Genomic DNA, 27,877 nt, shown 5'->3' on the forward strand with positions numbered 1-27,877 from the left:
TACATTTCATATTATAAACACCATGTAGTGAAAACTCCTGTAACTAACCAGAAATAAAATATATATTTTCTTTTAATAAATAATAATAAAAAAATCGATTTTTGGAAATTATGAATCGATTTTGAATCGTTCATAACGGGAATCGCGATTCTAATTCGAATCGATTTTTTTTGACACCCCTAATATATATATATATATATATATTGGCCGTATGAAAATAGCAGATCTACAAGCTCACAATGGTCTGGATGCTCCGGGGACGCCCCACACCACCCACATAGTAATTTCCTTACCTGGTCTGGAAGATCAGGGTGAAGTCCTGCTCCCTGAAGAGCACCCTGGCCGTGTCCCGACAGACCCCCTTCACGTACACGTTCACCACCATCAGGTCCGTGCCCTTCTCGTACGAGTCGTTCTTCACCATCTGCAGGTTCACCACGGGCTCCACGGGGGCTGGGGGGAGAGGGGGGTTAGTACACAGGTTCACCACGGGCTCCACGGGGGCTGGGGGGAGAGGGGGGTTAGTACACAGGTTCACCACGGGCTCCACGGGGGCTGGGGGGAGAGGGGGGGGTTAGTACACAGGTTCACCACGGGCTCCACGGGGGCTGGGGGGAGAGGGGGGTTAGTACACAGGTTCACCACGGGCTCCACGGGGGCTGGGGGGAGAGGGGGGTTAGTACACAGGTTCACCACGGGCTCCACGGGGGCTGGGGGGAGAGGGGGGGGTTAGTACACAGGTTCACCACGGGCTCCACGGGGGCTGGGGGGAGAGGGGGGTTAGTACACAGGTTCACCACGGGCTCCACGGGGGCTGGGGGGAGAGGGGGGTTAGTACACAGGTTCACCACGGGCTCCACGGGGGCTGGGGGGAGAGGGGGGGGTTAGTACACAGGTTCACCACGGGCTCCACGGGGGCTGGGGGGAGAGGGGGGTTAGTACACAGGTTCACCACGGGCTCCACGGGGGCTGGGGGAGAGGGGGGTTAGTACACAGGTTCACCACGGGCTCCACGGGGGCTGGGGGGAGAGGGGGGTTAGTACACAGGTTCACCACGGGCTCCACGGGGGCTGGGGGGAGAGGGGGGTTAGTACACAGGTTCACCACGGGCTCCACGGGGGCTGGGGGAGAGAGGGGGGTTAGTACACAGGTTCACCACGGGCTCCACGGGGGCTGGGGGGAGAGGGGGGGGGGTTAGTACACAGGTTCACCACGGGCTCCACGGGGGCTGGGGGGAGAGGGGGGTTAGTACACAGGTTCACCACGGGCTCCACGGGGGCTGGGGGGAGAGGGGGGTTAGTACACAGGTTCACCACGGGCTCCACGGGGGCTGGGGGGAGAGGGGGGGGTTAGTACAGGTTCACCACGGGCTCCACGGGGGCTGGGGGGAGAGGGGGGGGGGGGGTTAGTACACAGGTTCACCACGGGCTCCACGGGGGCTGGGGGGAGAGGGGGGGGGGGTTAGTACAGGTTCACCACGGGCTCCACGGGGGCTGGGGGGAGAGGGGGGGGGGGTTAGTACACAGGTTCACCACGGGCTCCACGGGGGCTGGGGGGAGAGGGGGGGGGTGGTTAGTACACAGGTTCACCACGGGCTCCACGGGGGCTGGGGGGAGAGGGGGGGGTTAGTACACAGGTTCACCACGGGCTCCACGGGGGCTGGGGGGAGAGGGGGGGGGTTAGTACACAGGTTCACCACGGGCTCCACGGGGGCTGGGGGGAGAGGGGGGGAGAGGGGGGTTAGTACACAGGTTCACCACGGGCTCCACGGGGGCTGGGGGGAGAGGGGGGGAGAGGGGGGTTAGTACACAGGTTCACCACGGGCTCCACGGGGGCTGGGGGGAGAGGGGGGGGGGGGGTTAGTACACAGAAGAGACCAGACTGACATAGACCCGAGAGGAGGACGCATTCCTATATGTCAAACTCAAGGCCCGGGGGCCAAATCAGGCCCGTGAATGAATTATCTTTGGCCCGCCAGGATGATATTTAATTAGTATTAGTACTGGCCCTCTGGTATACTGCACGGACCACCATAATACTACAAGTCCCACAATGCACTGCGAGTGCATTGTCACGTATCGAGAGCCCGCAAGCGCAAGCGTGCGTCTTCTCTCCACTATTGATCAGCTGTGAAAGTATATCACTTTGTGGTCAACATTGAGCTATACCCCTCTCCCCAAAAATGGCCCGTGTGTTGAAACACAGTCCGGCCCTCGACTTGTACCAATTTTGTTATTTTGGCCCACTGTGTTTTTGAGTTTGACATGTGACTGCCATTGGATTTTTTTTAATTTTCGTTTTTTTCATGTCATATGAAAGCAGGGAATCATAGCTTCAAATTGACATATTGGTTGTTCAGTTTGACCCACCAGTTTTGGAGATATGGCTTATAGAGTAATTAATGTCTTGCAGAGAAACAGCGAGTTGAGAAAACAGGCTTGAAAGGTTCACTTCTGTGGTCTCTAACATTACACCTAGCTACATGTTTAAGCATTTATTTCATATTTACATGTCTTCTGTGGACTCTAACATTACACCTAGCTACATGTTTAAGCATTTATTTCATATTTACATGTCTTCTGTGGTCTCTAACATTAAACCTAGCTACATGTTTAAGCATTTATTTCATATTTACATGTCTTCTGTGGACTCTAACATTACACCTAGCTACATGTTTAAGCATTTATTTCATATTTACATGTCTTCTGTGGTCTCTAACATTAAACCTAGCTACATGTTTAAGCATTTATTTCATATTTACATGTCTTCTGTGGTCTCTAACATTAAACCTAGCTACATGTTTAAGCATTTATTTCATATTTACATGTCTTCTGTGGTCTAACATTACACCTATAGCTACATGTTTAAGCATTTATTTCATATTTACATGTCTTCTGTGGTCTCTAACATTACACCTAGCTACATGTTTAAGCATTTATTTCATATGTACATGTCTTCTGTGGTCTCTAACATTACACCTAGCTACATGTTTAAGCATTTATTTCATATTTACATGTCTTCTGTGGACTCTAACATTACACCTATAGCTACATGTTTAAGCATTTATTTCATGTGTACATGTCTTCTGTGAACTCTAACAATACACCTAGCTACATGTTTAAGCATTTATTTCATAATGTACATGTCTTCTGTGGTCTCTAACATTACACCTAGCTACATGTTTAAGCATTTATTTCATATTTACATGTCTTCTGTGGTCTCTAACATTACACCTAGCTACATGTTTAAGCATTTATTTCATATTTACATGTCTTCTGTGGTCTCTAACATTACACCTAGCTACATGTTTAAGCATTTATTTCATATTTACATGTCTTCTGTGGTCTCTAACATTACACCTAGCTACATGTTTAAGCATTTATTTCATATTTACATGTCTTCTGTGGTCTCTAACATTACACCTAGCTACATGTTTAAGCATTTATTTCATATTTACATGTCTTCTGTGGTCTCTAACATTACACCTAGCTACATGTTTAAGCATTTATTTCATATTTCAGCTCTGACACTTATTTCAGACATGCTCTAGTATGTGACGAGTCTGCCTGTGCTATAAACTAATTAAAAAATAATAATAATAATAATAAGTTTTTCTCCTCTGGTGAAAAGCTGTAATTTGCGCGATGGCAGTCTCTCAGTCAAATCTGGTCACTTTTAGCTTTTACTGTGCACAAAGATGCTAACGCACACCCAAAGTTCTAGCACGGAATTCTCCTAAGAAAACAACTGACAGATTACAACTTGTCCAAAATGCAGCAGCCAGAGTTTTAACTAGAACTAAGATGAGAGAACATATTACTCCAGTTTTGGCATCACTGCACTGGCTTCCGGTTGTTTTTAGTATTGATTTAAAAATGATTTTACTTGTCTATAAAGCTCTCAATGGTCTCGCACCTTCCTACCTACATGACTGCCTGCCTAAATATGACCCAAACCGCCCCCTAAGGTCTTCCACTGCTGGCCTGCTCGCTTTGCCTAAAAATACGGGTAAGCAGCTTTTTGCTTCTACGGGCCATCGGCATGGAACAAGCTCCCACTGTACCTTCGTCAGGCAGCCTCTGTAGACATTTTTAAAGCTCAGCTCAAGACCCACTTCTACAACATTGCTTTTAATTGATCTTTTATTTTTTTGTTATTCATGTCCTCACTGTATTGCATTACTGCTTGTTTTTTAATGTCGTTGCCTTGCTTTTCTTTTATTCTCCATTGTTCTGTAAAGCACTTTGAGCTGCATTTCATGTCATGAAAGGTGCTATACAAATAAAGTTTTATTATTATTATGATTATTATTTAACCGCCGAAACGTTGGATTCATGTGTCTTAACCTGCTGCGTCCGATACTAATGAAGCATTGGCACCCTGGCAATTTGTTTTTCGGAAAATCGTGAGAATGTGTTGCAAATATCTGAATATATATTCTTTCACCAGTGAACGTTTTCAACTCAAATCCTTGCTTCTAGGGGGGTCCCTTGCTTCTAGGGGGGTCCCTGGGACTACATATTTTCAGATGGGTGTCGGCGGCCAATTACATATAATTCTGGGCGTCCCTGACATGAAAAAGTTTGAGAACCACTGATATAGAATCGAAGGATGTTCAGAAAACGGTCATGGTTTGGGAAGAAATTATTTCGTAGAATCTGATCTCAAAGTTTTCCTTCTTTCTAATTATTTGTTCGGCACTGTGACGCTCTATAGTTAAATGGTGCATTTATATAGCGCCTTTATCCAAGGCGCTTTACATAGAATGCACATTCACCCATTCACACACACATTCATAAACCTTAACCGATGGCAGCGGAAACCATGCAAGGCACCAACCAGCACATCAGGACTGAGCAATCAGGGGTTCAGAGTCTTGCTCGAGGACACTTCGACATTAACTCTGGGGGAGCCCACAGGGATCGAACTGGCAACCTTTGCGGTTTACCATCCAGCCACTGAGCCGGTCCTGGTACTACTGGTGGTTCTGGAATGTGAACTGACCTTCCTCCTGTTTGGTGTCCAGAGGAGGCTCCTCTTTGGACTGGTCCGTCTTCTCCTCGTCCTCCTCGCCGTCACCGCTGCCCTGCCTCTGGTGGGACAGGCCGGGTAGCTGTTGGGTCTCCTGAGACGGGCCGGGTAGCTGTTGGGTCTCCTGAGACGGGCCGGGTAGCTGTTGGGTCTCCTGAGACGGGCCGGGTAGCTGTTGGGTCTCCTGAGACGGGCCGGGTAGCTGTTGGGTCTCCTGAGACGGGCCGGGTAGCTGTTGGGTCTCCTGAGACCCAACAGCCTGGTGGGACAGGCCGGGTAGCTGTTGGGTCTCCTGAGACCCAACAGCCTGGTGGGACAGGCCGGGTAGCTGTTGGGTCTCCTGAGACCCAACAGCCTGGTGGGACAGACCGGGTAGCTGCTGGGTCTGGTGGGACAGGCCGGTTAGCGGCTGCTGGGTGTGCCCGGCAGTCGGACCGGCGGCTGCTACCGAACCCGACCCTCTGGAGTCAGCTCCTTCCTGGGGCCTGAGGGTAGTACCGCGCCCCTCCTCCTCCTCCACGCCGCCGGGGGTTTTCTCTGGCCCAGAATCAGTTCTCTCCGCGGGGGGGGACTCTCCCCCCGACGTCGGCGGCCTTTCCAGAGAAGCCGCCGCTGCTACGATTCCGTTGCTGGAGCCCACCACGACGACGACAGGTTTGAGGCGGTCGTCGGCAGCGCTGCCACTACTAGCGCCGGCTGCTGGTAGGTTGAGGTTACTGCAGCCGCCGACCGATGGAGTCCCAGAACCGTGCTGGCTTTCCGAGGACTGGCCTCGCTTCTTCTCCTCCACCACCTGAAACCGGGCCAAGGGCGGCACATTTAAAAAGAATAATAGTTAGAAAATGCGACCCCCATTAGCTGACTGCTGCGTGTGAATGAACAGTGTGTGACCCCGACGACCACAATCATCTGCAGGGGTCAATAGGTCGTACTCTAAGCAGACACAGACAGACACAGGGACACACACAGCCATTTATTAAGTCGGTGCGTTTTTCCCCCCCAAAAAAATCCCATCTCACCTGAGTGGTGTTGATGACGTGGGTCATGTGACCGGCGGCGGGTTTGAGCTCCTGTCCGTTGCCGAGCCTCTCCGCCCCGCCGTCGTCGTCGTCGCCCCGGCCTGCGTGGGTCTGCGAGGGGGGGCTTCGAGCGGCGGCCGGACCCGCCCCCTGTGTCTGCGGCGCCGTCGCATTGGCGGCGGTTGCCGCCGCGGCGGCCTTGGGAGAGGGCGTCGTCGTCGTGGTAGCGGCGGCGTCCTTGGCGAGGGCCCGCGTGGTGGTGGCGTTGTTGCGCTTGGCACTGGGCTCCAGGGACGGCGGCGGCTGTTCTCTGGCCGCGCTCGCAGGCTTCTCCTCCGTCGCCATTGGCTGGTTGACGCCATTGGCCCCGTTCTTCTTCGCACCGAGCGCCGGGTCTCCCGACGCCTTGTCGCCGGTCGCTAAGGGGGGGGGGGGGGAGGGGGGGGGGTGAGGCGATAAGAATAATAGTGATGAATATTGTCGAGACGATACAATGTTTTCCATGATATCGTACATACTAGCGCGATGCAGGCAATGCACTTTCTGTGATTTGCAGTTATTCTATACCTTAACCCATTCTGACCTGAGATCAGATTCATACGAGGTTTCCACATGGACACACACTGGTCTGATTATTAACCCATTCTGACCTGAGATCAGATTCAAAAAAATGTCAGTCGCTCTTCGATTTTTCAAAAATAGCAGACCTACAAGCTCGTATCGCGCCACTCGGTGGCGCGATATGAGCTTGTAGATCTGCTATTTTTCAATAGCTAAAGCATAACATGATGCCGACACCAAAATGGGTGCCCGGTCAGAATGGGTTAATTTATACTTCTGTAGAACGACGGTTACATTCACCTAAAATAATAAGTAAAACTTGAATGAATGTTGGTCTACAATATGGTCGCTTACTCCAATTTTCCTTTACCTTTGTGTTACCTTGTAGGTGGTTGTTACTGCTGAAAAATAACAATTAAACTAGCAGGGAAACATATCGTGTAGATATCGTGTAACGTGAAAATATCGCGGTGATGTCTTATAGAGCACCGAAGTCTGACGTCACTTTCAGTAGAGGGCGTCAGTCCCCAGGTTCATGTATTTGTTTAGTTGCATTGAAATCCCATTGAGGCGATTTGAGATCGCTTCATATAACAACTTCACAACGCTTATAGTAGACGATATTAAGATCACCCCATGTTATTCTCCATAGAGAAATTACTTCCGCGAACCAGGGGAATCGTCGGGATAAGCGAGTTACGTCAGGACTTCGGTGTTCTATATCGTGAAAATATCGCGAAGATGTCGTATATCGTGAAAATATCGCGAAGATGTCGTATAGCGTGAAAATATCGCGAAGATGTCGTATATCGTGAAAATATCGCGAAGATGTCGTATATCGTGAAAATATCGCGAAGATGTCGTATATCGTGAAAATATCGCGAAGATGTCGTATATCGTGAAAATATTGCGAAGATGTCGTATATTGTGAAAATATCGTGAAGATGTCGTATATTATCGTGAAAATATCGCGAAGATGTCGTATATCGTGTATATCGTGATACTGCTTGATAAAGTATGGTGACATTACAGTATATTTTATTTTTCCATGTGGCCTACTGTACCTGTCGCCTTGTTCTTCAGGGAGCGCTTGACGCCACGCTCCGCCTTTCCCCCGCCGCCGCGCCTCGACTCGCCGTGCGCGGGCGAGGAAGAGGAAGAGGAAGAGAGAGGTGGAGGTTGGGACGACGACGACGCGGTCAGTTTGGGTTTCTCCACCGACGGAGAACGGGGAACGGGCTTCGGCTCGCTCCTCGCCGACGGCACGGAAAACTGCTCCTTGTTTTTCTTGGTCTCCGGTGTCACCGGGGGGGCCTTCTCCTTCTTGTTCGACTAAACACAGAATGACAACACTAAGTTCAGTCAGGACAACTCAAGAATGGATGGAGTCCTCGACACACGTCCCACTGGGAGGAGACCCCGGGGCAGACCAAGGACCACGTCCCACTGGGAGGAGACCCCCGGGGAAGACCAAGGACCACGTCCCACTGGGAGGAGACCCCGGGGCAGACCAAGGATCACGTCCCACTGGGAGGAGACCCCGGGGCAGACCAAGGATCACGTCCCACTGGGAGGAGACCCCGGGGCAGACCAAGGATCACGTCCCACTGGGAGGAGACCCCGGGGCAGACCAAGGATCACGTCCCACTGGGAGGAGACCCCGGGGCAGACCAAGGACCACGTCCCACTGGGAGGAGACCCCCGGGGCAGACCAAGGACCACGTCCCACTGGGAGGAGACCCCGGGGCAGACCAAGGATCACGTCCCACTGGGAGGAGACCCCGGGGCAGACCAAGGACCACGTCCCACTGGGAGGAGACCCCCGGGGGGCAGACCAAGGACCACGTCCCACTGGGAGGAGACCCCAGGGCAGACCAAGGATCACGTCCCACTGGGAGGAGACCCCGGGGCAGACCAAGGACCACGTCCCACGGGGAGGAGACCCCGGGGACAGACCAAGGACCACGTCCCACTGGGAGGAGACCCCGGGGCAGACCAAGGACCACGTCCCACTGGGAGGAGACCCCGGGGCAGACCAAGGCGCAGTTGGAGGAAATACATCGACTCACTGGCCTTGGATGAAGTCACTAATGTTGCTCTGGAGAGGGAAGTCTGAAGCTCTCTGGTGGAGCTGTTGCCCCCGTGACCCGACTACGGATAAACGGTTGAAGATGGATGGACGAATATAAAATGAGCAATATATTTATTATGGTTTGGCGATGAATTGGATCTGCTTTTTAGGTACTTTAGATCAAGCGCATCGCCATAGGGACTCAGAATTCCCCCTGTACCTAAACAGCAGATCCAAAAGGACAGGCGGTAGCTGGGGTGGAGGAGGGTGACACAGTGCTAGATGGACTGACCATGAGGCAGGGCCAGGTGTAGGGATGCACCGATCCGGCTTTTTGGCATTCGATACCGATTTCGATACATGGGGGTCCAGTATCTGCCGATACAGAGTACCAATCCGATACCCCCCACAAAGAAACGTAATAACCTATTAAGCTGTATGCCTCACTGTGTGGAGTCTGGAATCATTATTTTGTGTAAGGCAACATCAAGGCTTGACTTAAACATTACTTTCCCAACTTTGTAAAACAAAATGTAACAAACACAGATATAAATGCACTGAATTATTTATTAAATAACTGTGCAACAATTAGACCAGGTTAATGTGTGCGCAGGCTAGCCTGGCTGCATTCCACATGTTATACTGTCAATACTACACTGCTGTGTCACAGAGGAGGTAGAGTTGTTTTCATACTGTAATTACACATAATTATCGGATCGGATCGGATAATGGATCGGCCACCGATCCGATACCCGATCTAGAATTTTAGCCTGGATCGGCGCCGATCTCCGATACGAGTATCCAATCGGTGCATCCCTAGCCAGGTGTGGAAGGTGCTAGATGGACTGACCATGAGGCAGGGCCAGCTGTGGAAGGGGATCTTCTTGTGCATGGTGAGGAGCAGGAAGCCTCCCTTCTCCTTGTACTGGACTCTGCTGCAGGACGCCTCGATGTCCTCCTGCAGACGACAGCCCCACTCACGGCCATCTGAAACGCGCGCACACGCGCACACACACACACACACACACACACACACACACACACACACACACACACACACACACACACACACACACACACACACACACACACACACACACACACACACACACACGTGTTGATTTCGTCGACTAAAACTACGGAGAAAAATGTTCGCCGACTACCTTTTTTCACTGACGAAAACTAAATGGGAACTAAATTAAAACCTAAGATATGATGACTAAAACCAAGACTATATATACTTTTGACAATTTCGTCAAATAAAAACTTGATTAAAATGTTAGGAAGGGGACTAGTGGACGCTTCCAAACAGATATCGAGTATAAGTCATTTTACACTTGGTTCCATTGCCGAAAATAGCCGATCTACAAGCTCACGACGCGTCACGCTGCGACACGTTGTGAGCTTGCAAAAGATCATCGCTGAAGATGGAGTGGACGGAAATGTTGCCCCAACGCAGAAGCAAAGCGTTGCCAGGTGACAGAGACGACCAGAAGTGCTAAATATAATACTGGCGATTCTGGATGCATTTATAATCTCTTATCTCGTCCAATGTCGTCCTGGACGAACTGTGATTTCTTCTTTAACGTCGTCCAATCGTTTTTAGCAGAAAAATAGTTACGTTTAGAAGAGTCAAATTCAAATTATTTCACTCAAAACAGACAAACGGCATCATCTTAGATTGATGAATGTGGTGTTATTGGAATAGATTCATGTTTCTGCCAGTAAACGGACATTTCTTGTTTTCCCGTCAAAGCCCATGTTATTATTACACCCAGTACCGAAGTTTTGTTTGAAATGTTTCTATAACTAAAAAAACATCGCATAGAAGCACCTGGGACGTATCCTCAGTGATGTATCCTGAGGTCATCACCTGGGACGTATCCTCAGTGATGTATCCTGAGGTCATCACCTGGGACGTATCCTCAGTGATGTATCCTGAGGTCATCACCTGGGACGTATCCTCAGTGATGTATCCTGAGGTCATCACCTGGGACGTATCCTCAGTGATGTATCCTGAGGTCATCACCTGGGACGTATCCTCAGTGATGTATCCTGAGGTCATCACCTGGGACGTATCCTCAGTGATGTATCCTGAGGTCATCACCTGGGACGTATCCTCAGTGATGTATCCTGAGGTCATCACCTGGGACGTATCCTCAGTGATGTATCCTGAGGTCATCACCTGGGACGTATCCTCAGTGATGTATCCTGAGGTCATCACCTGGGACGTATCCTCAGTGATGTATCCTGAGGTCAACGGTGTTTCGGGTCTCTCAACATCATACCCCTCACTCAAGCGACACAGCCGGGAGTGATCAAGTCCCGACTTACGTCCCAGTAGCTACCCTCAATCAGTCCCACTAGGGAAAAACCAGGGGCACACAATCCGTTGGAACTACTCCAGAACTACTCTGCTATAGGGCTGGGAGGTACACTTCTGCCACATGGAGGGACTAGGCTCTGTGGGTTGTCTCCTGTCCGGGCCCCTCCTCCTACGTCTCACCAGGTCCACTCCTGCTCTCACCAGGAGTGGAGCGAGGACCTGTGCGTTGCACCAGAGTCCCAGCACCAGACAGTTCATTCAGGAGTGGTGGGCAATGGTCCTATTCCGGTACCTGGAAGGTGTGTGTGGCAGTGTGTATCGGTGAAGGTCGTACCTGGAAGGTGGGCGTGGCAGTGTGTATCGGTGAAGGTCGTGCGGACATCCTCGGTCCTCTGAACGCCGTCTCCGCAGCGCAGTCTGACGATCACCTCGTTGGCGTTCTGCTTCCAGTCCACAAACACATCTGGACAATAAGAAAAACACAAATTGACAATTTTACTCACGAGTAAAAGTTAAAACCTTTACCAGACGTGCCACTACTTGTTAAGCCATCATGTCATGTCACCACGCGTGCAGCGATCACCCAGGCATTGTTTACATGAAGCTCTGCCACAAATGGACATTCGTCTTATCGTTTCAACGCCACAATTTTAAGCTACACTTTAACCCATTTAGACACGAGTTAAAAACATTCACTTTGAAAGAATATACTGTATATTCAAAGATTTGCGCCACATTTTTTTACGGTTTTTCAAAAATAGCAGACCTGCAAGCTCGTAATGAGCTTGCAGGTCTTTACTTTCACATTTGATTGATCATCTTATAGACTTGATGTGACTATAAATCACATCAAGTCATCGAAATGAGATGTTTAATATTATATGAGAATTCAAAAAATTTTATCTAAACTCCCAATAATTACACAATTCAGCAACGTGTCTTCTGTGTGTTACATTACTTTATTGAAACTGTAAGTGCTAAATTACAGACAACAGAAAAAAGAGCACGCACGCACAGTACACACGGCGTGACACACATTTAGAGCAGAAACAATCTCACATTCACACACAAACAAAATCAGCTGCACCTGCTCACCAAGTCACATTGCTCATAGCAATGCTACCAATGCACTGGCATGCACAAGTGGGTCAGGCCAATGCACTCGGGCGCGCACACACACACACACACACACACACACACACACACACACACACACACACACACACACACACACACACACACACACACACACACACACACACACACACACACACACACACACACACACACACACACACACACACACACACACACACACACCCCTCCCCCCCCCCCCCCCCACACACACACACACACACACACACACACACTATAGTGAACTCAGCAAACTCATAGTAGTGCCTTCTAAAATAGACTGCCACACAGGCCCAAAGACAGACAACCATGTTTGCCTCAACGACAACCACGTGTCAGACACTACCTTCCCCCCTTTTCTGCAAAAGAGTATTTGTTGAATACGTCAGAAAAATGGCACATGATTTAAGCCAATCCATTTTGAAATAATTCTAGCGAGATGTGACCGGGACATAGATCCATTTCTAACACAAATACAAAACACTGACGCGTGACGCCAAGTACAGAGGGTACCTTTCATCATGCCGTTGTGTCATAAAGTTGTGGCGTCCGCTGAAAGTATCATGGTGGCCATGACAGGCTCCTCGCTGCCGTGAACGGAGCTGGAGAATGGCCTGTGTCGTGATTTAGTCTTCAATGATCTAGTCCTTACTTTCCCCTCTGGCTGTTCAACGCTCCGTCATATCCCTCTCTCTCTCTCCCCCTTCTCTCTCTCTCTCTCTCTCTCTCTCTGTGCTGCTAAAGGTCGTAAAGCAACACCCAATCCCGTCCAGCTGAAGGGAGTTATATTCCCAGTGCGGCCTGCGTCATTATTGTGCTTTGAGTATACCAGGGCTCCAATAGAGCGTAGCGTGACATTATTGTGCTTTGAGTATACCACAGCTCCAGTAGAATGTAGCGTTGTCATTGATGCCACAATAGCTTTTTCCATTTTCATCCTCGTTTCTCACCCTCGTTTCTCTCGTTTCTCACCCGTGTGAACTGAGTGGTGCAACTCCCCCCCCCCCCCCCCCCCCACACACACCTCTCTCTCTCTCTCTCTCTCATTAGCAGGCAACAGTACAGCACTATCTCTTTCTGGCACAACAGCGCCCCTACTGGTACTAATAGTCATGCTCGTGCTCATTAACACATACATAGGTGAACAACACATAGGCGGACACGGACATTGCTGTTCCTTGGAGTGGTTGCACCACTCAAAAAACTAAACTCGGCTATACGCATGTTGTATAATATTGTTGTATAGGTTCTTTGAGGTGCATCACGGATGCATGGAAGCTGTTGTGAAATGTGACACATGAACTGTTATATCTGCCTCATGGCCAGTTCCCACAGCTCCGTAAAAGAGACTCCGTCTCAATGTGTTTTTTTGTGGTTAAATAAAGGTTAAAATCGAACAAAATAATGCACTATACAAAAACTAAGCAATTATAAATTGTCAAATTATTATTAATAGCCCTTACCTGTTGTTAGAACAGTGTGGCAGTCACAGAAGCACTGCATGCTGCCCAAGCTGCTTCCCACTCTGCAGTACTGATTCTCCTAGACCTATCGGCAGCATTTGACACAGTGAACCACCAGCTGCTCCTAGACACCCTAGCGGACCTAGGCATCGGTGGAACGGCACTAAAGTGGTTCTCCTCCTACCTCACCGACCGGACCTACCAGGTTTCCTGGAAAGGTCTGTTATCATCCCCCCGAACCCTCCAAACTGGGGTCCCACAGGGATCTGTACTTGGTCCTCTCCTTTTCTCACTGTACACTAAATCCCTTGGCACTATCATCTCTGCTCACAATATATCCTACCACTGCTACGCCGATGACACACAACTGTTTCTATCCTTCCCCCCCTCTGCCACTCAGGTGGAAGAGCGCATCACTGCATGCCTGGCTGACATCTCACAGTGGATGTCCTCCAATCACCTCAAGCTGAACCCAGACAAGACTGAGCTTCTCTTCTTCCCAGCTAAGTCCTGCCCTATGCGGGAGCTAACTATCTCCGTAGACAACGCCCTGGTAACGTCTGTCCAAACAGCCAGGAACCTCGGTGTTGTCCTGGACAGTCAGCTCTCGTTCAAAGCTCACATCACAGCTGTCACTCGATCCTGTAGGTTCACACTCTATAATATACGACGAATTAGACCGTTCCTCACCCAGGAATCAGCCCAGCTCCTAATCCAGACAACAGTCTTGTCAAAACTCGACTATTGTAACTCCCTCCTTACTGGCCTACCAGCATGTATTGTGCACTTAAGCCTCTCCAGCTGATCCAAAATGCCGCAGCTCGCTTGGTCTTCAACCAGCCAAAATTCTCATATGTCTCCCCCCTGCTCCGCTCCCTCCACTGGCTCCCGGTCGCTGCCCGCACAGAATACAAAACTCTGATGCTGGCATTCAAGGCAACCAAAGGTATGGCTCCCCCATATCTTGCAAGTATGATTGAACCCTACAAACCCTCCCGCGCACTCAGATCAGCCAACGCAGGGAAGCTGGAAGTACCCTCACTAAAAACGCCGGGACAACGCTCCACACGTCCCAAACTCTTCTCCCTTCTGGCTCCAAAACTGTGGAATGCACTTCCCATTGCAGTCAGAACTGCAGCATCACTCCCAATCTTCCGCCGTAGTCTGAAAACCCACCTTTTTAGACTCCATCATGGCCCATAGCACTTACCCTACCCCCTTAGATAGCATTTCTGTAGACTTAGATAGCATCTGATACAGACTTATAGCATGTTATGTAGACGGCACTATAATTGCATTGTATATAGTCATAGCACGCCATAGTACATATGTACTGTATAGCATAGTAGTATATATATATAGCTTATATGTATAGTCTCATAATATAGATATTCCACTGTTACTTTCTTAGCTTACGCATGTTTTATGATAAATGCTTTTGTGATGTATTCCCATGCTTTTGTTCCTGATTATTGTAAATCGCTCTGGATTAAGAGCGTCTGATAAATGCCTAAATTGTAATTGTAAATTGTGAGATATTTGCCCCGCCCCCTTGTGGCCGTGGGGGGTACCGCCGGTGCGTTTTTAATTCACTAATAAATTAATTAATAATCATTAATGTGTCAAATCGGCCCAGGCCGTAGCGTAACGGTCTGGGCACCGGACTGGTAATCCAGTCGCAGTGTGCCGCGGGTTCGACTCCCGGACCCGACACGGCCTTTACTGCATGTCATCCCCCCATCTCTCTCCCGTTTCCTGTCAGCCTACTGTCTGTCCCTTCAAAAATCAATAAAAGGCGTAAGCCGCAAAAAAAAATATAAAAAAAAAAAAAATGTGTCAAATGAAAAAAAGGGCTTCGTTACGCCCTCCATATTCATATGGTCAATGCCTGTCCATTCAAACTCTAGACGGGCCTGTTGACTGATACCTGTCCATTCAAACTCTAGACGGGCCTGTTGACTGATACCTGTCCATTCAAACTCTAGACGGGCCTGTTGACTGATACCTGTCCATTTAAACTCTAGACGGGCCTGTTGACTGATACCTGTCCATTTAACCTCTAGACGGGCCTGTTGACTGATACCTGTCCATTTAAACTCTAGACGGGCCTGTTGACTGATACCTGTCCATTTAAACTCTAGACGGGCCTTTTGACTGATACCTGTCCATTTAAACTCTAGACGGGCCTGCCCCAAAGTTTTAAGTGCAGACGCGCCCGGCAGCCGGCGAAAGCCCGGCCCTACCTGGGCCCTCATCAAACCCTGTACACTCAAGACACTGCCCCCCGCTGCCACCCTTAGATCTCCATATATGGAGCCGACCTGTTCAGACAGACACCTAACACAACACCCACACATATAGAGATCTAACGCGTTTTTGGACCTGACTTCGAAATTCACAAAATATCTTCTAAATCCTGACAGTTTTCTGAAATAGCCATGTTTCAATATCAGTGGTGCTCAATATTTCATGTCAAGGACCCCAGAAATTATATGTAGTTGGCCACGGACCCCCATCTGAAAATGTCTTGTTCCAGGGACCCCCCCCCCCCACACACACACACTACAAAAAGGAGCAATAATCACTTCACAAGTTCCACAACACATAAAATCATGTTAAGCATAGACCTAACTTATCGTTAAGCGTTCAACTTTATCCTTTATCAGAGTCGTCAATACACCAGATATGGTTAACAAAACCACACCTGTGTGAAGTGAGAGGCGCTCTTATCATCGTACATCATCATGACGTGTCATGTCTATTTGGTCAGAAACATGACGTAGATTCTCCATTGTCAACGGGAATGTAATCTTTGTGTAGGACGGAAACAGACGATTTGCTCGTCCACATAAAAACGTAAATTCTCCATTCCTTGTCAAATGGAATTGAATGTTTGTGTAAGACGAAACTGTACACCAATAGCTGAATTACATCCCTCAACTAGGAAGAACAAGGAATAACAATGTGATGTGTTGCCATGCTTTTTGTTCTTGCTTAAAGGAGAATTCCATACTAAAAGGCTTTCTTACCTTTCTTTGTAGTTGTTACGTCCCCACCAAAGAGGTCCAGGTGTTATTTTGTGCAAAAGCTCCTTATTGGCTATTTCCCCTACCATAAGCCCTCAATGAATTGCATTGAATTGAATGGGAATTGAAGGGGGCTATGGGGTGTTGTGCTAATTCGCTTATTTCCATTGCTCAAAATTATAATTTCTTTGTATATATCCTCTCTTCATAATGTAAATAATAACCCAAGCGGCACACTTTACTACTTCTTTCAATGGAAATAAGCGAACTAGCATAACACCCCATAGCCCCATTCAATTCCCATTCAATGCAATGCAATTCATTGAGGGCTTATGGTAGAGAAAATAGCCAATAAGGAGCTTTTGCACAAAAAAAACACCTGGACCTCTTTGATGGGGACGTAACAACTACAAAGAAAGGTAAGAAAGATAAGAAAGCATTCTAGCATGGAATTCTCCTTTAATGTAAGTCACTCTGGATTAAGAGTGTCTGCTAAATGCCTAAATTGTAAATTGAAGAATGAGGAAAGAAGATGAGCAACATCCTTCTTTTGGCTTTTGCACGAACATCAGAGCTTTGAAAAGCAACGGAATCTAAAGGCAACGGCGAAGGGAGAAGCCCAGGACAGACAGACGGACGGCTAGAGCATTCTCCTGACCTTGAACAACATCCCGTTTCCCAGATCATGAGGCTGAGTCTCTATCTCCCTCAGCTAGGATTACAGACAGTTAGTACTTCAGCCTGACGCAGAGCACCAAGATAGCATGTGTGTGTGTGTGTGTGTGTGTGTGTGTGTGTGTGTGCGTGTGTACTGTGTAACACAGACAGACACCTAACACAACACCCACACATATAGAGATCTAACGCGCATTTGGACCTGACTTCCGAAATTTACAAAATATCTTCTAAATAAATCCTGACAGTTTTCTGAAATAGCCATGTTTCGATATCAGTGGTGCTCAATATTTCATGTCAAGGACCCCAGAAATGATATGTAGTTGGCCACGGACCCCCTATCTGAAAATATGTTGTTCCAGGGACCCTCCAGATTTGAGTTAAAAACCATTCACTCTGAAAGAATATAAATTCAAAGATTCGCGCCACATGTATACGATATGGGTTCTTTCAAAAATAGCAGATCAACAAGCTCGTACGAGCTTGTAGATCTGGTATTATTCAATAGCTAAAAGTATAACATAATGCTTAAAACACCAAAAGGGGTTCCCGTCCAGTATGAGTTAAATGACCAGTTAGTTGAAGTACACAGACGGACAAACCCCCAAAAAAGGGCCATGCGTCTGCACTAACCCATCAAAAACAAACAAAGACAATTACAGAGATTAAAATAGGGTGCATTTTGCATCCGCAGTTTATAGTTAAGGGACGCAATAAAACAACGACCTCTGCATCCACAGGATGCACTGCTGTACTCTTTATTCTAGTTTATTTTGCTAGCTTTAGTTATAATAATAATGTATTCTCGTTTTCTACATGAAGTTTCTACAGTAGGTCTAATACAGTACATGAAGCAGCTCTGTTGCTCTGCGACACACCGGGTGTCTGCTTTTCATCATGGAGGCTAAATCTGATCAAATAAGAAACTAAAGTCAAAGCAAAAAAAGTGCCCTTCTGGGCACAGGTCTCCACCAGGATAGGAACGTAGGACATTGCAGCTTGCCTTCATCTGGTGGTTGGATAAAAGGGCAACAAAAGTAAACTAGTGGGAATGTGCGTGCACAATTTCACGGAAATCACGCAATGTGTTCATGATTTGCAGCATTTTGTTTGAAACTGAGCACTCCTGTGAACTTTGGAAGCCAATCTTAACCAATCAGGATGGAGCCTGAGAAATCTGAAAGACCCGTTTCGTTGAATGGCTCTAGAGAGACTGTGTACCAATTTGCGTGATGTTTGGACAAAATCTGTAGGTGTACTGTGCAAAAACTTGTTTCGCACAAAGCGGCCTCCTGATGGCGCTATAACAGGCCGTTCTGGAAATTTTGGGGCAGAGGTTCATCGTTGGCATCCAGGGAGTGTGTGTGCAAAATTTGGCATCGACCGGGTTAACGGTGGCCGAGATTAGCTGCTCACGGACACACACAGACGGACGGACGGACGGAGTGCAAAACATACTCTCCCCCCATGCCTTCGGCCTGGTGGAGACAACTAAAAGAGCTATTAAAACTGCACAAAACAACAATGCTTGAGAAGGGATTTGCTGTCTGATCTTATATCCTTTAAGTATTCTAATGGTGTCTAGGCAGGGAGACAAATGGCCACAGAAGTAATGGGGCTCTTCAGGATTTCCTAGAAGCTTTAGCTGTCAGGGCGGGGGGGGGGGGGGGTTTCTGCACATGAGAACCTTCCATTTTTGTTTGATTTAGGCCCGACGTAAATTAAAAGAAATCTTCAAAAGACAGTTTTCTGAAATACCTCATGTTTCTATATCAGTGGTGCTCAATATTTCATGGCAAGGCCCCTAAACATTATATGACCCCCTTCTGAAAATATGTTGTTCCAGGGACGGACGGAAGCAAAGATTTGAGTTCAAAACGTTTGCTCTGAAAGAATATATTCAAAGATTTGCACCACATGTTTGTGATTTTTCAAAAATAGCAGATCTACCAGCTCGTAGCGCGGCACTCGGTCGGTGCCGCGCTATGAGCTTGTAGATCTGCTATTTTTCAATAGCTAAAGTATAACATGATGCTTGAAACACCGAAAGGGGTTCCCGTCCAGTCCAGAATGGGTTAAAGGCAACTGCACATTTTGGTGATCACACAATACGTTGTGAGCTTATAGATCTGCCGTTTTCAGTGTGTGTGTGTGTGTGTGAGACATATGGCATGTACGAATCAGGCATTGAGCTCGCAGAAAGAAACGATACATCTCCGTCCTTCCAACAACTATTAGCCTCTCTAACACCACTCAACCAATCGTTTAGATTAGCCCGACACAAATGTCCATTTGAAAAGGACTTGTCCTCTTATCTGTCAAAAAGGTCCTTTCTTATTGGCTGTGGCTTATACAGCACAGCAGGGTGTGAATGCACACATTTATATTATCCCATTTGGTGTTTTAAGCATTATGTTATACTTTAGCTATTGAAAAATAGCAGATCTACAAGCGCACCGAGTGCCGCGCTAAAAGCTTGTAGGTCTGCTATTTTAGAAAAATCGTGAAATGTAGTGCAAATCTTTGAATACCTATATATTCTTTCAGAGCCAACATTTTTTACTCGTATCTTTGCTTCTGGAAGGTCTGAAGTGCCTGGATGGTAACCGTAAGGTTGCCAGTTCGAACCCGGGCTCCCCCAGAGTTACTGTCAAAGTGTCCTTGAGCAAGACACTGAACCCCTAATTGCTCCCGATGTGCTAGTTGGTGCCTTGCGTGGTTTCCGCTGCCATCGGTGTATGAATGTGTGTGTGAATGGGTGAATGTAATGCACAATCTCTGTAAAGCGCCTTGGATAAAGGCGCTATATAAATGCACCATTTACCATTTACCATTTCCCTGAAACAACATATTTTCAGATGGGGGTCGGTGGGCAATGACCGATAATCTTGGGGGTCCTTGACATGAAAATGTTTGAGAACCACTGATATAGAAACATGTTTTTTTTTTTTTTCGGAAAACAGGATTTAGAAGACATTAGTAGAATCTTTTCTCATGTCTAAATGGGTTATCCATCGACCAGCCCGGCTGTACTTGAGCTCTCACCATTATATCCACAATCTGTGCACAGCGATAAGATAATGAGGCATATTACAGCAATACATACGACAGGCTGCGTAACATGAGAACTTTAGGATGTTGGCCTTTTGTTTTTTAAAGTCTAGAGAGAAGGGTGTTCCTTGAGAAGTTGGGAAAAAGGCAACAACATATTTCTCTGTTCTTGATGTTTATTTTAGCCGTGCCTCTCTAGGCTAATGTCTGGGCATATTATTATGTGAATGTTTACTTTTAACTGTGCATATGATTTGGGCAATATAAAGCCCACCACACACCGGCTGCGCCTCCATTATTTTCAATGAACCTATCGCACACCGGCTGTGTCCGACGCTCGCTGGCGTGCGGTCACGCCTCGCCTGCCGCGCCGATGCACCGCTGTTCTATTTTCCAGGCGTTGCCGCGCGGCCTCCACCCGGCTATCCGTGGGCGTGGCAATGGAATATAGTCAACAAAACTCCCCAGGCGCGTGGTAGCGCGCCGCGTCCTGTTGGTGTTGCCGTGCGGCTATGGCGCGCGGCAATACTGTGCCGCGGCGGTCGCAGACGGTGTGTGTCGGGCTTAAGAGAGAAGTACTGCCGTAGCAGACAACCCGCAACACTCCAGGTTCAAACAAACTGTGTCACAAACGCTGAGGAAGACAGGAGACAGGCGGAAACGCGTAGGTTTTCAGTCTCAGGAGGTAAATAAAGGACATATAACGACTGCTGGCATTTTCTTCATCTCAACGGGGTATACTATTGGCCATGAAATGTATTGTACACGTTTATACTTGTGAACATTATTAACCCATTCTGACCTGAGATCAGATTCTAAATCCTGACAGTGTTCTGAAAAAGCTATGTTTCTGTGTCAGTCGTTCTTCGATTTTTCAAAAACAGCAGACCTACAAGCTCGTAGCGCGCCACTCGGTGGCTTGTAGATCTGCTATTTTTCAATAGCTAAAGCATAACGTAATGCCAACACCAAAACGGGTTCCCGCGCAAAATGGGTTAACAAACAACACCCCTAACTCGAATTGTAATGGTTATAATGAATACATTACAGAATGAAAATGATCCAAGACTCACTCCAATTAAAATAAAGCAAAAATAGCAGTTCTGGCCCAGGCCGTGGCGTAACCGTCTGGGCACCCGACTGGTAATCCAGTCGCAGTGTGCCGCGGGTTCGACTCCCGAGTCCCGACACGGCCTTTACTGCATGTCTTCCCCCCATCTCTCTCTCCCGTTTCAGCCTACTGTCTGTCCCTTCAAAAAACCAATAAAAGGCGTAAGATACGGAGATAAAGAGGCTTCTGCAGTTCTGCTATGTGGCCCTCTGGAAGTGAGCGTGAAAAACACGCCCCCCCCCCCCTCTCTCTCTCTCCATTATCAAAGTCGCCCGCTACCCCCTGACTGAAAGTAGAGCGACTAGTTTGCATGTTCTCCCCATGTCCCCTAGGGTAGGTACCCTCACAAAAAACATGCAGTAATCCTGGTCACTAAACTGCCTCCCCCTGGCCAGCCGGGGCGCCTGATGGAGGGGGAAAGGAACTGGTTGGAATAACGCGTTCCTTCCACGTGCTGCGTCCAACCAGGGAAACTCCCCCCCCTGTCAGGTGTAAAGGAGCAACTTGGACACTCAGGCATGAAGGAAGCATGAGTTCAAGTCCGTTGCTCTCCCCTTGTCCCCCATATATGGGGACTAGGTTGGTGGAGGGTGTGTAGAGCCCAGGATCACATTAGATGATTGACACAGGGGTGAAAAATGGGTTACAAAATCGTGGGATAAAGAATTATAGAGTCTAAAAAAAAAGAAAAGTAGAGCGACTAACCTTTCTTGTGCTCGACGACGACAACTCCTCCCGCCGCCGCGGCGGCGGCCGCTCTCTTGGCCTCCCTGCTCTCCTGGTTGGCCCGGTCTTTCTGCTTCTTCTTGCTGGTGGTGGCGGTGGAGGAGGAGGAGGGGTCCACTCCGCCTGCAGCTCCTCCTCCTCCTCGCTGTTGAGCCCCACCGCGCCGGCCCACCGCCGCCGTCGCGCTGCCGCTGCTGCTCGCCATCTTCAGGCACTTGGCGCCGACGGGCCGCCCGACGTCACTGGAGTCACTGTCGCTGCTGCTGCTGCCGCCGCTGCTGCCGCCGCTGGGGTCTGGATCTGAGCTGTGCCTCTTCCTGCCCGGCCCGGCTATCTTGGCGATGTTTACAAGTCCGAACTCACCCAGAACGGAATCAGGGTGACTGGGGGGCTGTTATAGCTGGCTGCAGGCAAGAAGAAGGGAACAAAGAAAAGGGAATTAGTCCATTTTGACCTGACAGTTTTCTGAAAAAGCTATGTTTCTATGTCAGTCGTTCTTCGACTTTTCAAAAATAGCAGACCTACAAGCTCGTAGCGCGCCACTCGGTGGCGCGCTATGAGCTTGTAGATCTGTTATTTTTCAATAGCTTAAAGCATAACCTAATGCTAACGCCAAAAGGGGTTCCCGTTCAGTATGGGTTAGGGTTATTGAGTCTGAGGAATATGGGGTTTTATTTATATTTTTCCACAGAGGTGTATATTTGTATGTCTCCAAATCTTCTGGTGAATTGAACATGGAGGACGGCTGATGTAAACAAGACTTAGTGCTTTTTTTTTTCTGGTTTTATCCTCGTAGCAGATTTTGCAGAGTCCTGACGTAACTCGCTCATCCCTTCGATTCCCCTTTTTTGCGGAAGTACATGGGGTGATCTTAAAATCGTTTCATATAAGTGTCCAAAAATAAACAAGCTTTCTCAGCGTGATTTTTCAATAGCTAAAGCATAGCATAATGCTAACACCAAAAGGGGTTCCCTCCCAAAATGTGTTCACCTACCTATGTGTTCACCTATGAGGCCATGAGCACCAGTATAATATGACTATGAGTACCAGTAGGGGCGCTGTTGTGCCAGAAACAGAGAGAGATAGTATTAGTGCTGCACTGTTGCCTGCTAATGAGAGAGAGAGAGAGAGAGAGAGAGAGAGAGAGAGAGAGTAGGGGGGGGGGGGGGAGAGGGGAGTTGCACCAGCACTCAGTTCACACGAGAGTGATTTTTCTCTACAATCTGTGAATTTTCAATCAATTCATCAATCGTATTGTTTGATTGCTGCGCTATCCTTTCATTCCTTCAATGAAAATGATGTTAAAATGTGTGAAATTAATAGGTTATGCTTTGTTCTAAACACATTCACTCACTCACACAGGCCAGTGGAGAGGGTTCCTTGTGAGTTGTGACTACAAATCTCAGGATTAAACATGGAACAGTGTTTAACATACAGCTCAGGGGTCTGCAACAGGCGGCTCTAGAGCACACCCCTAGTGGCTCCCTGTAGCATTAAAAGTAGCAATAAATTATTTTTCATTTATGGTTTCTGTAGGAGGCCAAACGTGACAAGCATTCTTAATATTTATTCTACACATTTTTACAAAATTGGAAAACTTAACTAAACTAACATTTGCGTCATAGCATGCGACACACTCAGTGCCGTGCCAGCCAGGTGTCTATTATAAACAAACCGGTGGGTGTGTGAGGCTGCTGCCTGCTACGCTATGGCTTCTACAGGGAGAGAAATAAAGATAGCCGACGAAAAACAGAGGATTTAACAGTTCGTGGACAGAGGCTTTTGCCTTCACAGCCAATGCAGATTGACTGCCTGTATGTTTAATCTGCAGTGCTAGAGCTATCAAACAACAAAAAAAGTAACGTTGAACGACATTTCCAGGGAAAGCATGCTAAATTCTGCTAGTTTCGTTGCAACCCGGGAGATAATAAAGCTTGGCAAGCTGCATTTATAATGCGTAATTTTCTTTGCGGCTCCAGATAGATTTTGAATTTATTTTTGGTAGAAAATGGCTCTTTCAACATCTTGGGTTGCAGACCCCTGATATAGCTTAAAACACCTGTCCACTCCATATTGCTAGGTAGGGAATACTATAGCCAGTTAGCCTCCATAACGTATAGCCAGCTGGATGTCAGGGTGTTGATCCTTGCCCCCTTTTCTTAGCATGGCAACACAGTAAACAATGGAGTAGCAACAATTGCGACACAGTCACAGCTCTAAAACAAACACTGACACTTGAACTCTGACACTTGACACTTTATGGACTCACTGTGCAATATTTATGCCTTAAATGTTTGTATTTTATATAGAGTATTATGTCTTTTGTTTTAAATGCACTGAGCTGGATTGCAAATCAATTGTGTTGTCTTGTACAATGACAAGATATTCTGATTCTGGAGAAATAAAATAGTCCGTTTTCAATGCATTTGTTGACTTAATTTATATCCCCTACAATTTGTTGAGATATATATATATATATTTTTTTTTTAAATCCTTTATTTACCCAGGGTAGTAGCTGAGCACAAGTGCTCATTTTCAGCAACGCCCTGCACATAGACACACACACACAGACAGACAGACACACACACACACACACACACACACACACACACACACACACACTAAAACCTGGGAGCTGACCAGTACAACCTCAGTCTGATACTGTTGGCCACTAAGCAGCTCCACTGGAGCAGCTGGGGGTTCATTCAGTGCCTTGCTCAAGGGCACTTCAGCGGTGTTGGGTTGGGTGAGTGATGACCAATCACTTCCCCACCCAGAATCTTCCTGCACGTCCGGGGAATCGAACCGGCACCCTTTTTTCGGCAACAAGGGCGCTCCTCTAACCCTTAGGCCACCATATAGGTTACAATTGTTGTTTTTCTTCCTTCTTTTTTGTTTCCACACCCCCCCCCCACCCCTTTGGGACTCAAACATAGAATGAGTGGTCTTAGTTTACATCACCAATAATGCATTACAGCCAGAATAGGCCAGAGGAATGGATGGTGGAGTAAGTTTCTAATAAATACAAAAGGAAACAAGCTGGCTTGCTGGGAATGAAGTGGTGTAAGTTACACCACTTAATTCCCAGCAACAAGCCAGCTTGTTTCCTTGTCCTTGTTACACCGTGTAACATTGCATATGATGCATGAAATATACTACTATATATATAAATATATAAATATATATAAATATATTAATATCTCCAGTCCTGTGCATCCCACTACAGTGCAGGGGGGCGTGCAGCCCACATATTCATTATGTACCTAAAGCGAATACTAGCAATACAACTATAGCGGCTAGATAGATAGATAGATAGATAGATACAGTCAAATAGCAGATCTACAAGCTCACAGCGCGCTGCGAGGCGACGCGACGAGGTCTTTGTAGATCGGCTATTTTCGACAACGTACGCGACACGGGCCGGCGCACGACGATCATCGTGCGAGGCATCGCATCCCCTCTCTGGCTAAATGACAACAACAACACCAACCAAATGACACCAAACTGGATTACAGACAAGATAAGAGACAGAACACATATCACATGTCTGTCTCTGTCACCTCATAGCAACGACACAAAGGATCAGTCTTGGCCTAAAGAAAGACTCTCGTAGATAGATTAGACTAGAGTCTTTATCGATTAATAGGACACTTTTCAATCGTAGATTGAAAAATGTCAGAAATCGGATCATTAAAAAAATGCAAATACATCTACGAGTCAAACTCTTCTAAGTCTTAGGCTAGGACAGTCTGCGATTACAACCTGTAGTAGTTAGTCAAAACCATAGACTTACGAGGTGTCAGTGTGTGTACAGTGCGAGCCAGGGGTCAAATAATCCCGTCCCGTACAGTACAGTACAGTACACAACAACAATGGCCGAGGCTCGGTCCCTCGGTGTGTGTGTTGTCGTAGCCCTAAGCTCCTTGAGGCGGGCTGAGAGGGCCGCAGCGCCCCGCTAAGCTGCCGCTCTGCCTTCTCCTCTTCCACCAGACACCACCACGGTGTTTCTGGAATGTCCCAGCCGGCTGCTAAGCTCCTTGAGGCGGGCTTGAGAGGGCCGCCGCAGCGCCCCGCTATAGCTAAGCTGCCGCTGCCGGGTCGGGTCGGTGTGTCGTCGTAGCCCCGGCTGCTAAAGCTCCTTGAGGCGGGCTGAGAGGGCCGCAGCGCCCCGCTAAACTGCCGCACTCCTCGGCCGCCGCTGCCTCCTCCTCCTCCACGGTGTCTCTGGAATGTCCCAGCCGGCCGCTAAGCTCCTTGAGGCGGGCTGAGAGACTAGTAGGGCCGCAGCGCCCCGCTATAGCTAAGCTGCCGATATACCGGTCGGTCGGTCGGTCGGTGGTGTGTTGTGTCGTTTCGTAGCCCGGCTGCTAAGCTCCTTGAGGCGGGCTGAGAGGGCCGCGGCGCCCCGTGCTGCCTCCTCCTCCACCACGGTGTTTCTGGAATGTTCCGCTCTCACCCAGGACCCGTTTCATCTCCTACGGCTTTAGCCGAGCATGTTATTATACTCCATGATGTGTAGGAGACAAGGCACACAATAATAATAATAACAACAACAGTAATATGTCTCTCGGTGTGTGACGACTGTCCAGCGACGGACAGAGACGACGGTAATTATCGACACTTTGTTTTTAGAAACAACACACACTGCTCAAAGGAACGAAACGGAGCGACTTCCTTACTGCTGTGACCACGTGACCGCAGAGTGGGAAGGAGATAGGGGGGGAGGATCTCTCTCTCTCTCTCTCTCTCTCTCTCTCTCTCTCTCTCTCTCTCTCTCTCTCTCTCTCTCTCTCTCTCTCTCTCTCTCTCTCTCTCTCTCTCTCTCTAAAATAGCGCACTGAGCGCACTGTGCAATGCAAACTAATAGGCGAGTGCGCTCCCGGTGCGCATTTCCGAACGCACCCTAACGCCAGGGCTCCACTGGGCGCGTCTGCGTCGCATCTGCGTCGCGTCTCCGTCAGCGTCGGGAATGTGCCCTTTTAATCAATGGAGGGTGGCTCCACTGCCCGCGTTGCGTCGCGTCTCCGTCACCATAAAATTGAACCGGTTCGTTTTTTGACGCACGCAGACGCGCCGCAGACGCGCCCAGTGGAGCCCTGGCGTAAGTCAAAAATGCAATGCAAAATATGCAATCATAATAAATACCAAAACGTTAATAATAAATACCATATTTTTAAATGCACTTTATATAATTGCTTTTTCCCCTCTCTCTCATTGCGGTGTTTTTTTTTTTACCTGATTATTATTAGAAAGACAGACATTAGTGTTCTAGTCAGTGTTCTATTATAGATTATATATTGAGCCGCAGCCCGCAGCACCATCTAGTGGATAGAGTTGCTACTACGCAGCCTCTCACTGTCCACAATATATCTTGTCTATCTTTTTGATTGATTGAAATATTTATTAACAGTTTGTAGAATTTACAGTACATTTTAAGCACAAACTCAATACAAAGACTGTCAACTGTGAGTGGACGACCCAATTAAGCATTACACTTGTTTACAACAGGGTCCACATTGTTCAATTCATCAAAACATTTAAAGACATACAGACATTTAGAGACATACAAATAGACATTTCTATGTAGCTAAAGTACAGAACAGGAATTCATCATATGGGAAGCAAAAAAGGGAAAAGATACAATATACAGTGAGGGAAAATGGGGGGGTGGGGGGGGTTCAGA

General features: G+C 47.9%; 1 protein-coding gene across 4 annotated transcripts in view; it reads right to left on the reverse strand.

Annotated features, from left to right (window-relative positions):
* usp19 (ubiquitin specific peptidase 19) overlaps window positions 1-26,810 on the reverse strand; it is an 83,466-nt gene extending 56,656 nt beyond the window's left edge. For 2 of the 4 annotated variants that reach the window (XM_083768265.1, XM_083768264.1), the window contains exons 1-8: window positions 25,988-26,809; window positions 22,174-22,598; window positions 11,343-11,471; window positions 9,533-9,669; window positions 7,676-7,943; window positions 6,051-6,469; window positions 5,005-5,824; window positions 294-453 (exon numbers count right to left, since the gene is read on the reverse strand). In XM_083768265.1, the coding sequence (XP_083624391.1) occupies window positions 294-453; window positions 5,005-5,824; window positions 6,051-6,469; window positions 7,676-7,943; window positions 9,533-9,669; window positions 11,343-11,471; window positions 22,174-22,399 (2,159 nt within the window). In that variant the 5' untranslated portion in view covers window positions 22,400-22,598; window positions 25,988-26,809. Of the gene's footprint in view, window positions 1-293; window positions 454-5,004; window positions 5,825-6,050; window positions 6,470-7,675; window positions 7,944-9,532; window positions 9,670-11,342; window positions 11,472-22,173; window positions 22,599-25,987 lie in introns of all 4 variants that reach the window. The other 2 variants (XM_083768266.1, XM_083768263.1) reach the window with 2 other exon arrangements.
* Window positions 26,811-27,877: the final 1,067 nt, after the last annotated feature.

This window comes from Protomyctophum parallelum (assembly GCF_964188405.1).
Source record: "Protomyctophum parallelum genome assembly, chromosome: 7".
Taxonomy (NCBI): domain Eukaryota; kingdom Metazoa; phylum Chordata; class Actinopteri; order Myctophiformes; family Myctophidae; genus Protomyctophum; species Protomyctophum parallelum.